The sequence below is a fragment of the Bactrocera oleae genome, chromosome 4 (genome assembly GCF_042242935.1).
Source record: "Bactrocera oleae isolate idBacOlea1 chromosome 4, idBacOlea1, whole genome shotgun sequence".
Taxonomy (NCBI): domain Eukaryota; kingdom Metazoa; phylum Arthropoda; class Insecta; order Diptera; family Tephritidae; genus Bactrocera; species Bactrocera oleae.
This window is the reverse complement of record NC_091538.1, coordinates 39,776,869-39,790,350: the sequence shown is the minus strand read 5'-3', so window position 1 is coordinate 39,790,350 and position 13,482 is coordinate 39,776,869. Positions and strand designations below refer to the sequence as shown.

Here is a 13,482-nt window from a genome sequence, read left to right as displayed (position 1 = left end):
GAAAGCGCATTGAATTTGCTCATGATTGTATCAATAAGTCGCCGAAATTCTGGAGACAAGTAATATTTTCGGATGAAAGTAAATTTTGCATTTTTGGCATAAAAGGTCGACTAATTGTGTGGCGCAAGTCAGAAGCTGCCCTTGAAAAGCAAACTCTTGTTGGTACAGTTAAACACGTGTGGGGTTGCATGGCGGTTGGTGGTGTGGGTAAGCTTGAATTTATTGAATTCACAATGGATAAATGGGGTTATTTGAACATTTTAAAAAACAATTTGAAACAAAGTGCAAAGAATCTTGGATTATCTTCGACGTTTTGGTTCCAACAAGACAATGATCCGAAGCATACTGCGGAAATAGTTAGACTTTGGCTCTTGTACAATGCTCCTAGACAACGTAAAACGCCCCCTCAATCACCTGACCTCAATCATATTGAGCATCTATGGGATCTGTTGGAAAAAAGAATTCGCCAGCAAACAATAACAAGAAAAGAGGCTTTGCGAAGTGTTATGAAAGAAGAATGAATGAATAAATTTAATTTTTCTTTATCATTTTTAATATTTTTGTAACTAATTTTAAAGCTGAACGCAGACTTAATGGTGCCTGTGTTTACTTGATCTTACACTAAAATCCTGTTATCACAAAAATGAAAATACGAATATACATTTTGGTTTTTGCATTTTCAACTTAAGAATATAAGTATAAAAGAAATATATGTAGAGAATTTGAATTGTGTTGTTACTTCATTTAAAAAAATATGTCGGGTGAACACAGACTTTATTGACTATGTGTATATAAATGATCAGCGTGACGAGCTGAGTCAGCTTAGCCATGACCGTTTGTATATACGCGAACTCTTATTTGTCGGAACCGCCGATATCGGACAATGGTTTCTTTAAAACTTTGGCATAGATTATTGTTTAAAGCATCGCTACAATCTCCGAAGAAATTGTTTAGATCGGACTACTATAGCTTATATCTATAATTGTATGACATACAACTGATAGAGCAAAAATCAGAACAAAGCTCTTTTTATACCCTTTTATGCTATGAAAAATACGCTCGTGAAATTTTCAATTACGCTAATCTTATAAAGTATTACAAATTTTTAGCTATACTTAGTATGTATAAATACTCGTATGTGACAAATATTTTTCAAGAAATGGTCGAAATTGGACTATACCTACCCGAGCTCCCCATACGAAATAAGTTAATTTGTTGCGAAAAAATAGGACAACTGTTTCTCTATTTCCGTTGTATAATCAAATTTTTCGGAAATATTTCACTCTCCATTTTTATTTGAATTAATTGTCTTAAAGGTTTATTATTATTATTTTTACACTCATTCATAAAATTTGAATTGACAAATACTATTTATATTTTATTAGAAGAGTTTACTCTCTTGTTATCACTCTACACAATTAAATTAATAAGACTTATACTACCGCATATCTCCAAATTATGCTATAAAGTATACCTATAATTCAATTATAAAACTTTTATGTTTTGGGAGCGTTTCAGTTGATTTGGCTTTAACGCAAGGAATGTTGTGTTCTCAAATAGGTCCATAAGTCACGGGCTGTCCGTATGCTTACCATAAATTGGCAAAGCTTTGTCTCGATTAAACACAAAATTATGAATTTAGCTCGTTTGTCTTTGAGTAGGGACTGAGGAAACAAACAAGTGCATATATTTTTAATATGTCCCACAAAAACTAAAAGTAATGATTACCTCTTCATTATTTTCGGGGCCATTTTCAACAACCATCCATAAATCTTCGGACTCTAAATAGGCTCGTACTGTCATAGACCAAGCTTTATAATTGTCGAGTCCCTTGAGCTTTTCAATTTGTAGCTGCAAAGTCATTTTATTAGTAGTATTTATTTACTTTAACGAATTAAGTTGCGTTAATAGCAAAGCTTGCACTATGTATGACTTCCGGAACGATACTGAATGTGCACAACATAAAACAACTGTAAAATAATGGTGAGCATTCGACTAATATATTTTGCTTGCCTCTTAATCACTGTAAACCAACAACAAAATATGGCTAAAAATCGTTATTTTCGCTACTTGAGTCCAATAGCAATGACAACCTGGTCAAGTGGGTCATGATTTGATGTAGAAGATAAAAATATGAAACAAAGGCAATGGCTGCAAGGCGACAAATATGAACAGAACTTGACAATGAAACCACAAAGAATATACAAATACATACTTACATATGTTTATATTGTATCTATACTATATATATGTACTAAATAGTACGTACATATGTATGTACATGTGAAATAATGGAAGGAAGCTCGAACTGGTCAGATGAATAAAATTTGCTAAAAACCTGCAATAGTGCATTTCACGGCTGTTGAAATACATATGTATTTGAAATGGTAAATAAGTAATAAATAGGAAACAAGTAAGGAAGGGCTAAGTTCGGATGTAACCGAACATTTTATACTCTCGCAAAGTCAAATAGTATACTCGTTTGAGATTTCTTTGTGGATTGACTAATATTTTCGGTAGAAGGTCAACTATAGGCACTGGGGTCCACATATTTAGTACTTAGGGGTTTGAACAGTTTTGGTTCGATTTAGACAATTTTTGGCCGCAAGGTGGCATACTTTAATTGCATTATTCACGCAAAGTTTTACCCCGATATAATCATTGTTACCTGATTTGCATAGTGGAAAGTGAAAGAATCAGATGGAATTGAAAATGGTGTTACATGGGAAGTAAGCGTGGTTGTAGTCCGATTTCGCCCATTTTCGCACTATGACATAGAAACATGAAAAGAACGTTACGCACCGAATTTGGTTGAAATCGGTTGAGCAGATCTCAAGATATGGGTTTTCACCTAAAAGTGGGCTGTGCCACGCCCACTGTCTAATTTTGAACGCGGTTCCTATAAAGTCATCTTATACCATCTCAGAGATAAAATTTAATGTCTCTGGCGTGTTTAGTGGTTGATTTATCGCGCTTTTAGTAGTTTTTAACAGTACCGTTATATGGGAAGTGGGCGGAGTTGCCATCCGATTTCAACTATTTTCACACCGTCAATAGAAGTGCTAAAAACATTTGCTTCTAGTGAATTTTGTTATTATAGCATTAGCAGTTTAGGAGATATGCACATTAAACCTATTAGAGGCGGGACCACGCCCACTTTTTTAAAAAAAATTTTAACTGCAGATGCCCCTCCCTAATGTGATCCTGTGTACCAAATAACAGTCTTGTATCTTATTGCGGAGCTTAGTTATGGCAAGTTATTTGTTTTTGATTAATGGCGTTTTGTGGGCGTGGCAGTGGTCCGATTACGCCCATCTGCAATACCAACCGTCTCACGGTACCAAGAAACATGTCTACCAAGTTTCATAAAGATATCTCAATTTTTACTCAAGTTAGAGCTTGCACGGACGGACGGACGGACAGACGGACGGACGGACAGACAGTCACCCGGATTTCAACTCGTCTCTTCATCCTGATCATTTATATATATATAACCCTATATCTAACTCGATTAGTTTTAGGTGATACAAACAACCGTTAGGTGAACAAAACTATTATACTCTGTAGCAACAGGTTGCGAGAGTATAAAAATGTTTTGTTTCTGAACCATAATAAATATGAAACGAAAGCTTTAATCTCTCAGTGATCGTGGCGGACTGTCCTATTTCATATTCGTTCCTAATCGTCGACTAGCAAATTTATAACTGATTCGCACTTTAAAAAGGGAAACAGAGAGTTACTGGACACTTCTTATGTCAGTTATATTCTCCACTTGCTAATTTGCAAAGAGATCTACGACAACTAGTAGTGCAGCCCGATTCACCAAAATAGAACTAGTTATACTCTCGCAACCTGTTGCTACAGAGTATAATAGTTTTGTTCACCTAACGGTTGTTTGTATCACCTAAAACTAATCGAGTTAGATATAGGGTTATATATATATAAATGATCAGGATGAAGAGACGAGTTGAAATCCGGGTGACTGTCTGTCCGTCTGTCCGTCCGTCTGTCCGTCTGTCCGTCCGTCCGTGCAAGCTCTAACTTGAGTAAAAATTGAGATATCTTTATGAAACTTGGTAGACATGTTTCATGGTACCGTGAGACGGTTGGTATTGCAGATGGGCGTAATCGGACCACTGCCACGCCCACAAAACGCCATTAATCAAAAACAAATAACTTGCCATAACTAAGCTCCGCAATAAGATACAAGACTGTTATTTGGTACACAGGATCACATTAGGGAGGGGCATCTGCAGTTAAAATTTTTTTTAAAAAAGTGGGCGTGGTCCCGCCTCTAATAGGTTTAATGTGCATATCTCCTAAACCGCTAATGCTATAATAACAAAATTCACTGGAAGCAAATATTTTTAGCACTTCTATTGACGGTGTGAAAATAGTTGAAATGGGGTGGCAACTCCGCCCACTCCCCATATAACGGTACTGTTAAAAACTACTAAAAGCGCGATAAATCAAGCACTAAACACGCCAGAGTCATTAAATTTTATCTCTGGGATGGTATGAGATGACTTTATAGGAACCGCGTTCAAAATTAGACAGTGGGCGTGGCACAGCCCACTTTTAGGTGAAAACCCATATCTTGAGATCTGCTTAACCGATTTCAACCAAATTCGGTGCATAACGTTCTTTTCATGTTTCTATGTCACAGTGCAAAAATGGGCGAAATCGGACTACAACCACGCCTACTTTCCATATAACACCATTTTAAATTCCATCTGATTATTTCACTTTCCACTATGCAAATCAGGCAACAATGACTGTATCGGGATAAAACTTTGCGTGAATAATGCGATTAAAGTATGCCACCTTGTGGCCAAAAATTGTCTAAATCGAACCAAAACTGTTTAAGCCCCTAAGTACTAAATATGTGGACCCCAGTGCCTATAGTTGACCTTCTACCGAAAATATCAGCCAATCCACAAAGAAATCTCAAACGAGTATACTATTTGACTTTGCGAGAGTATAAAATGTTCGGTTACATCCGAACTTAGCCCTTCCTTACTTGTTTTAATTATTCATTTTTTCCGTAGAAACACAACGGTATTGGCAGGAAAAGTTAATAAATAGAGAAGGCGCAAATGTTAAATCAAATTGTTTTTAGTACTTATTTGTAGATTTCCCATGAGGGAACTTCGAAAAGAAAAATACACCACGCAATGTAGGACACGAAGTAAAGGCTATAAAGAGACACAACAAATGTTCTTAAATAAATTATCGATGCACATACCTATGTATTTAGATTTGTGATTTCAATTTCAAAAGTTAAGTTAATAAATAGACAAAAGTTTATGATTATGAAAAGCTCTTTGATTTAAAAAGGAGGATTACTGGTAAGAACCCCAGAGTTTATAATAAAATCTATATATAATTACGTTAACCTTTTTGACTGTGGTGTCGTTGACATATATGGATAATATTTATACCGTTGGAAAGGAAAAGAGGTGCAGATTTGCACAACGTTATTTTTTCGCATGTGCATATTATGTCAATGGGAACACAGGTAAAAATGCGTTGGCACATTTTACAGAAGCACATTTCGTCGCTGTTCTGTATATGGTTGCAAATACATACATATGTACATATGTATGTTATATCGGATAATTGTGTATCGTTTACGGCGAATATGTGGTTGCAATTTTTTTTACTTCTAATTGTGTTTGGACTTTGTTTGTTGTATACGTTAATTGACCTCAAAAGACTAAAGGTACTAAATATCAATACAAGCTCAAAACAACTGGATAAATTTCGTATTTATGCTCATCAAGCAGATCACCCCAGAACTCATCACAGCACTGGAAAGTCTCTGGAGGTCTGAAAGTCTGGATAGAGCTTCAAACGCTTATTACCTGCAACTAAGAGTCCAAAGACCTCTGGATGGACCAAGATTTAAGTTTCTGACTAGAAGAACTCATTTTCAAGCGCTTAAGGTATTTTCCCAAGCCAGACTTGCTGGTAACCATTATAATCATCTAGTCCTGGACCAGATGTGCTATAAATTTAATCCAAGGCAACAGTTTCCAGTGTGTGATACAGGTGGATCGGATGATTTGATACACCTAATCAATGACTGCCCGCTCCACAATCCATATCGCATTTTCTAGCTGAACGACGATAATTCCTCGGTCTTCAAAGCTACGGAAATATTAAATAGACATGATATTCATTCAATTAAATACTTTTTCTATTTTATACGATACTGCTGCCGGCTCAGAGCCTTTTGCCTGTGCGAATAATTGTATATTAGATTTTACTGCCTCACTATTTATTATTTATTTTAAATTTTAGTATTAAAATTGTTTTTTACTTTTTCTAACTTAACTTTGTTTGTTGCAACACTGAATTCTGTTACAATAACATTTTTAACGCACATTAAATTTTAAGTATTGTTTGTGCAAAAAAAAAAACAAAAAAAAAAAAAACACACAAGTGGAAATAACCTTTGATATCATTCGTTTTATTTTGGTAAGTTAGAAATTTTTAGATTAATTTCAAGTGCATTGTGTGATAGTTAATTTCTTGAAAATTTTTTTTACCAGGTAAATTAATTGGTTGAATCGACATTAACAGCACTTCCATTCGAGAGATAATGACTTCGTGTGTTTTGACGATATTACATTATTTACTTTATTATTAGTGAGTTTATGTTTTTCTTTACTTTCAATTTGTAAACAAAATTATGAACATAATTGCATGTTCGGTGAAAACACATAATTCGGTATGGTGAAAATATGCAATTGTGTAGAACAAAAAATGTTTAATACTACAAAGTTAAATTTAATTGTAGTTGATGATAATCTTGATAATAATTCAGTTTCTTTGTGAAGTTCGTTTAAATTTGCTTTGGTTGAAATACCGCCTAATTTTGATCTCCTTAATATTGGTTCTATGGACTTGGTTTAATAAGCATTTTGCTTCAGAGTCTACAATGCGTGCAAAAAATTCCTTCACTATGTGTTGTCATAACGGTAAAGACCATCTTCCACTTTAAACACTAAATGATTTTTTAACACACACAGTTTTAAGAGGAATAGGAAAAGAGAGCCGAACCTATGGTCACAGCATATGGTCTTACCCCAAATTATGTCCAGTTGTATTTTTACGATGTCGATACGGCTGTTCAATATAGAATGCGAGAGCAATCAAGTAAAACTTGCGATGCAGTTTTAATAAGACAAGTTTCTGTTGAATTATATAGAACTAATCCATTTATTCGTTCATTTCGTACAATGAAGGGACATTATGATAGAGTATGCAATGCACAGAAAAAGATATGTATGGCAATTACCTTGAATCGTGATACAGATATACGAAGATACAATGATGCAACTCGAACTGATGTTTTCACTATATTTACGTATGTACATGGTGAACCACCATTTGAAAGAAATATGATATCTTTTTCAGAAACAAATTCTGTGGTTAAGAATGCATCAGTATTAGATTCTGCTTTGGATCCATTGGCATATCCTTTACTATTCCCAAATGGAGATTTTGGTTGGCACGTTAATACTTATGTATATCGCAAAACGGGCAACATAATTCTAATGGTAGACAGATTCGAAATAAAGTTACCATGTTACAATTTGCTTGTTTCAGATTTGCAATAAGGGATCAATTTAGCATTTTGCATAAATCCCAAATACAATTTTTGCAGTACATTGTTGACATGAATGTGAGAATAGAAGGATGTCGACTACATTTTATAAGACAGAATCAAGTGAATTTAAGGGCAGATGTGTATAACAATATTACTGATTTTTTGCAAACGAATCAAGTAAGAGATGTTAGCTTAGGTGTAAAGTGATTTTGCCTTCATCCTTCACTGGGTCTCCGAGAAACATGTATCAAAATTACTTCGATGCAATGTCAATTGTTCAGCACTTCGGCAAGCCATCGCTTTTTGATAAATGACTTGCAATCTGAATTGGCCGGAGATTGTAAGTAATATTGATCCTAATAAACCATCTCATTTTAGGCCTGAAATAATTGCGAGTGTATTTAAATCAATATTAAAAGAACTTATATCTGACATTTGGAATAAAGATCTTTTTGGCAAAGTTGAATCTTCTTGTACATGATATTTTTGGAGATATAAATGAAACCATTTTATCAGATAGAATGTTGAAGTCAGTCGTGTTAGTTTTAACTGTGAGTATATCAATAACGATGTATTGAATTATAGTTTGACACAATTATTTGCGAGGATAACTGCGAGGTAGGCAACTATCCAGTAGAATTTTTGATTGTAAGTGGTTTGCCATCACATAATTAAGTTGAAGCTCAAAATTAATCCGATAGTTTTGTTATTTCGAAATTTAAATACGATGCAAGCATTAGTGAATAAGACGAAAATGCGAGTCAAAGCAACGCAATAACACAATAGATTGTGAAGTGCTCAGTGGAGTTGCTCGCTGCAATGCTATTTAATTTTCAGGACAAGGACAAGGTCATTTGCCTAATGATGAAAGGGTGTTTACGAAAAATATTGTTTACACTGAAGTTTTGAGAACTTTGTAATATAAAATATAGAATTATTAGTATACATTATTATTAATTTATATTTAGTTTAGTTTAAATGTTTTTCAAAATTTTAATTTTATCATTCGTTCATATCCGAATTTCATTGCTTTGTTTCTAGCATTCACTGCATACAAGCGATTTGATTTCGTGATGGCAAAGGATAGGAATTTTTTTGGCAGTTTACCACGGGAGCAAGATGTTGTGCAAAGTCGCTTTATCGAAATTGTGGATTCATTAAAGGATAAACGCAATCAACTGAAAATTGAACGCGATTCATTGAATAATAACTGCGATCAATTAAAGATTGAATGCCATCAGTCGAAGTATCAACGCGATGAATTTCTTCCGAAGCTGTTCCGTGCTGTTCTACAAAATTGCTGATTCCTATGATATCACCTGAAGAACAAATGTACGCAGCAGAAGACAAGATAATTTCTTTGTTAAAAATATTTCAAAATGGAGCATCAGTTCTAGATTTTATCGGTATTTCATTCAAACAATTCATCATTATTTTATACTTATTATTTTGGCATCCTTTCGCAGGACAACGCGGACAAATTCAAATTAGCCGATTTGATTCGATTGTTCATTCAAGGAAGAACTAAGCCAAAACTAGAAACAGATCAAATGCTTTTGCTCGAGAATGAATTGTAAATTTTAATTTTTTTAAATTTATTCGGTAAATTGTTTTCTACAACTTTCTTTAGATTTTATTCACATTTCGTTCAAATTGTTCAATAAAATTAAAATACTATGAACATTGTTAGTAAATTATATTTGCTATTGGTCGAATTTCGACCACTGGCGACCCTAGTAAACATTTAATAGAAACTTTTTTCAACTCTTATTAAGGAAAGAATAATAATAAAACTGTGGTTAAAGCGGCTGCGTTCCCTCTTTTTAGGTGGCTGGGTAGTAAGCGTGAAGGAGTTAAGATCAATCCGAATACGAGCATATATGATCCAATCCTAAAACTCATGAAACTTAAACTTAATTTAATTTTTTTTAATTTTATTAATTGGAACTTTAGCATATCTCTATTTAATTACTTTAATAGCATTTGTTATTTCCTGATATATTTAAAATATTTCAATAAAATATGTTTATATGTTTAGGTTTATTGACGTTTGTTTGTCACGTTTGTCCTTTTTGCAGTGCTTTACTGTTGAAAATTTATTTAATACTACGATTACCGACTGGACTGCATTTTCATAGCCTCGTATTTAGATAAAACTATGAAGTAGTGATAATAAGTAAACATATAAAAGTACTATATGCAGTGTGCTTAGAATATATAGAAGTAATAAAGGATTTCATGTAAATGGCAATTTTATATACATTTTATAATTTAATGCCATATATAGTGCATAATATGAAATAAATTATGTACATTAATATTATATTTTAAGTCGCTTATAGGCCATGTTGCCGACTCTCTTTTCTGAAGATCGTCATGAGGAAGCAGCTGGTGGGCAACATACAAATGCGAGGGGATGGATGGTGGATTTTCAGTGATACAAATTGTAAAATCTGATTCTTTAATTTAACTGAAATCATTCAATCATTTCATTTAAACTTAATTTTCTGTCATCCTCGCGCATTTGCGGAAGGAATTCCATATGGAAACCATAGTCAGAGATAAAGGATGCCCAACTCGTCTCTTACTGAATTCAAGCAACTGTCAAAGTTCAGTTGGTCTGACGTTTAGCAATTGGAAAAAGAGGGAGGGCCAGATTAAAATCCTACAGAAAAATATATAAACAGAGAGATTTGTGCTGTTGTTGCAGATCACCAACAAAAATTGGAAAAAAAATGAAAATGAAAGAAAACGCAAAATTGAATTGTATGTGATGATATCTTTTATGATGTCATGCTAAGTGGTATTGATTTTCAATTGAAAATTTTCAAAAACATTTATTAATTGAGAGCTAATACATTTATTCTTTTGATTACGTATTGAAAGTTCAAAATCAATTGTTTAATATAATATATCACAAAATCACAAAAAAGAGTATAAAAACGTTTCTGCATATGTTTAACGGATACATGTATAATAATATTTAATCTTAATAAATTATGGGTATATTAATTTAAATTATTATTTATTGCGATATTTATTATTTTGTCCGATCTGGCTACAATGGAAAATGTTATAAAAAACGCTAATTTTGAGGCGCTCTCACACTGGAAAGAGTTGGACAGCCCATTATCCCTGCCATAGTGGTTGACCAGTCGCATAGTGCACTTTTACACAGGGACTCAAAAGAATCTCATTTTTTTTCAAATATTCTTTTGGTGTCGCTCTGTGCATTTACACGGTCAAAGAGAGTCCAGCAACTCGAGTATAGTTTTTCTGCATTCCTTTTCACAAAATTTTCGTAAATATTTGCTGCGTATTTCATTTGTATGTTGAGATGATGGTCACACATTTTGCTTGCAATGAATTACCATGAATATGGTAGAACAATATGCATAATACAAGTACCTACCCGCTAAATAGTTTCAAAGAAATACTAAAGACGGGAATTCCCTAATCCACAAGAATGTATTGAATATCCGCTACTAATATTTTCAAAGCCAAATTTATAATAGGAATTTCCTAATCTTTAAGTATTAAAAACTCATAATTTCTTTACTCCATATTAAAAATTCATAATTTCTTTACTCCATAATTTATATCTTAATTTTCTCCTTATTTACAATTTGTCATAATATTTCTATTATTTTATGCATACATATTTGCATATTACATACAAAAATAGATAACAGAACTCAAATTAGCGATCGAATTCATTTGAAACCGAGCGCTCTTGCAACCATTCAAAGAATTTGAAAGTCAAAAGGAATGCTGAAAAGGGTAGCAGCGAGCTGTTACGAACAAGAACACAAAGCGTGCCACCCGAACACGAGTGGCACGGTCCCTTCGTCTTTCCTCGTCGTCCCCTCGCCCACAATAAACTGGTTTGAGACTCTTTTGAGTCCCTGTGTAAAATTGCACATAGAAAAAAGAGCGCAGTGCAGAGTTATAAACCAGAGATAAAGAGATGCCCAACTCGTCTCTCACTGGAAATGAGAAATGGAAAAAGAGGGACGGCCAGACTGAAATCTTACAGAAAAATATGTCAACAGAGAGATTTCCTGCCGCTGTTAAAGATCACTAACAAAAATTGGAAACCAATGAAAATGAAAGAAAACGCGAAATTGAAATGTACATATGTGATGAAATCTTTTGTGATACCATGCTTAGTAGTACTGATTTTCAATTAAAAATTATAAAAAACATTTATTCATTGAGAGCTAATACATTTATTCTTTTGATTAAATATTGAAAGTTTAAAAAACAAAAGTTTTAATATATGACAAAATCACAAAAAAGGGTTTAAATAGTTTCTGCATATGTTTAACGGATACATGTATATTAATATTTAATCTAAATAAATGTTAGGTATTTTAATTTAAATGCCTAATTGTTATTATTTTGACTGATCTAGCTACAATGCAAAATGTTATAAAAAACGCTAATTTTGAGGCGCTCTCACACTGGAAAGAGTTGCGCATCCCATTATCCCTGTTATACACGATCGCACTTCGTTTTGTAGCATACGCGCGTTCCTTATGAATGAATTTGTTAGCGTTGTAATATGAAATATTTAGAAATTATGGCGCGAACTTGCTCGAATCTTATTGGTCAATGATAGTGCGTCTGCGATATTATTGTCGCTTGCGGAATGTTTGATTTTTTACAAGAGGCATATTGAAGCAGAGAAAAGAAGAACGAGAAGGTGAAAATTGAATTTTGTATGATGCTCGATTGACGGCTAACAGAGCTGAAAAATTGAGATCAAGGAGTCTAAGTTCTCTGATTGAAGGACATACAAAGGCAATTTCCAGAATATTCACATACAAATTGGTCATTTCAAACAAGTAAACGACGATTGCTGTTTGAGTTTACAGATTAAACCAGAGAATGTTAATGAATAGAGAAGGAGCAAATGTTAGCTGTTCTAAAATGTTAATTACGATGAAGGAACATCGAAAACGCGCAAGTTCGAAAATAAAATTTCACCACACCTGTCAATTTACGCAACGAACTACACCACTCTATAAGCAAAATGTATAACATACATATGCAGAGATGTTCTTTGATATGCGCATAAACAAAAATTAAAGTAATAAAATAGAGAATAATTGACTTATGAAAAGAAAATGTAAATAATGAGGGAAATAATAATGAAATTAGAATTCAAATATCATTTAATAAAAAAGGGTTATAAAAATAAAAAAAGAGTATAAAAAAATATCTGATAGGATTTGAACTTTGGCAAAATATTTCACGTTGCAATAAAGAAGTCTGCTATACAAGCAGCACCACAGACGATATCAGAGCAAATTTGTCTAATCTGTGAACTCAAACAGCTATTATTGTTTACTTGCTTCAAATGTTCATATGTCCATATATGAATATTCTTGAAATTGCCTTCTTTCATTCGCATGTCCAAATATATTTGCATATGTATGTCCCTCAATATGTCTTTCGCAAAAAATCAAACATTCGCGCAAGTGACAAAAAACGTAGACGCCATCATCGGCCAATAATATTCAAGCGAACTCGCGGCTTATTTTCTAAGTATTTCATATTACAACGACAACAAATTCATTCATAAGGAACGTGCGTCTGCTTCAAAGCAAAGTTCGCTCGTTCATAACTCTGCGCCGCGCTATTTTTTCTGTGCGCCTGGTAAACCACATTTGGTTTTCATATAGAATTCCTACCGCAAATGCGTGAGAATAAAAATGAATGAAATTGAATTTGAATGTCTTCAGTGAAATTGAAGAAGTTTCAATTTTACAACTGATCCTACCATTCCCCTCGCATTTGTATGTTGCCCACAAGCTGCTGCTTCACAACATTTGCTAAAAATCAGAAATTGAAGAATTTGTCTG

General features: G+C 33.5%; 1 protein-coding gene and 1 long non-coding RNA gene across 2 annotated transcripts; one reads left to right on the top strand and one right to left on the bottom strand.

The window, feature by feature from the left end:
• Positions 1 to 530: 530 nt before the first annotated feature.
• On the bottom strand, positions 531 to 1,971 carry LOC106619993 (uncharacterized). The gene is made up of 2 exons (XM_014238356.3): positions 1,729 to 1,971; positions 531 to 1,664 (listed from the first exon to the last, which is right to left on the bottom strand). Exons 1-2 carry the CDS (start codon positions 1,861 to 1,863, stop codon positions 1,530 to 1,532), a joined length of 270 nt encoding a protein of 89 aa, XP_014093831.1. The 5' UTR covers positions 1,864 to 1,971; the 3' UTR covers positions 531 to 1,529.
• Positions 1,972 to 4,999: 3,028 nt separating this feature from the next.
• LOC118679854 (uncharacterized) lies at positions 5,000 to 9,296 on the top strand. Its single transcript, XR_004975357.2, has 3 exons — positions 5,000 to 5,348; positions 8,657 to 9,021; positions 9,082 to 9,296. It is a non-coding gene; the product is annotated as an uncharacterized lncRNA (long non-coding RNA).
• The last annotated feature ends 4,186 nt before the right edge of the window (positions 9,297 to 13,482 follow it).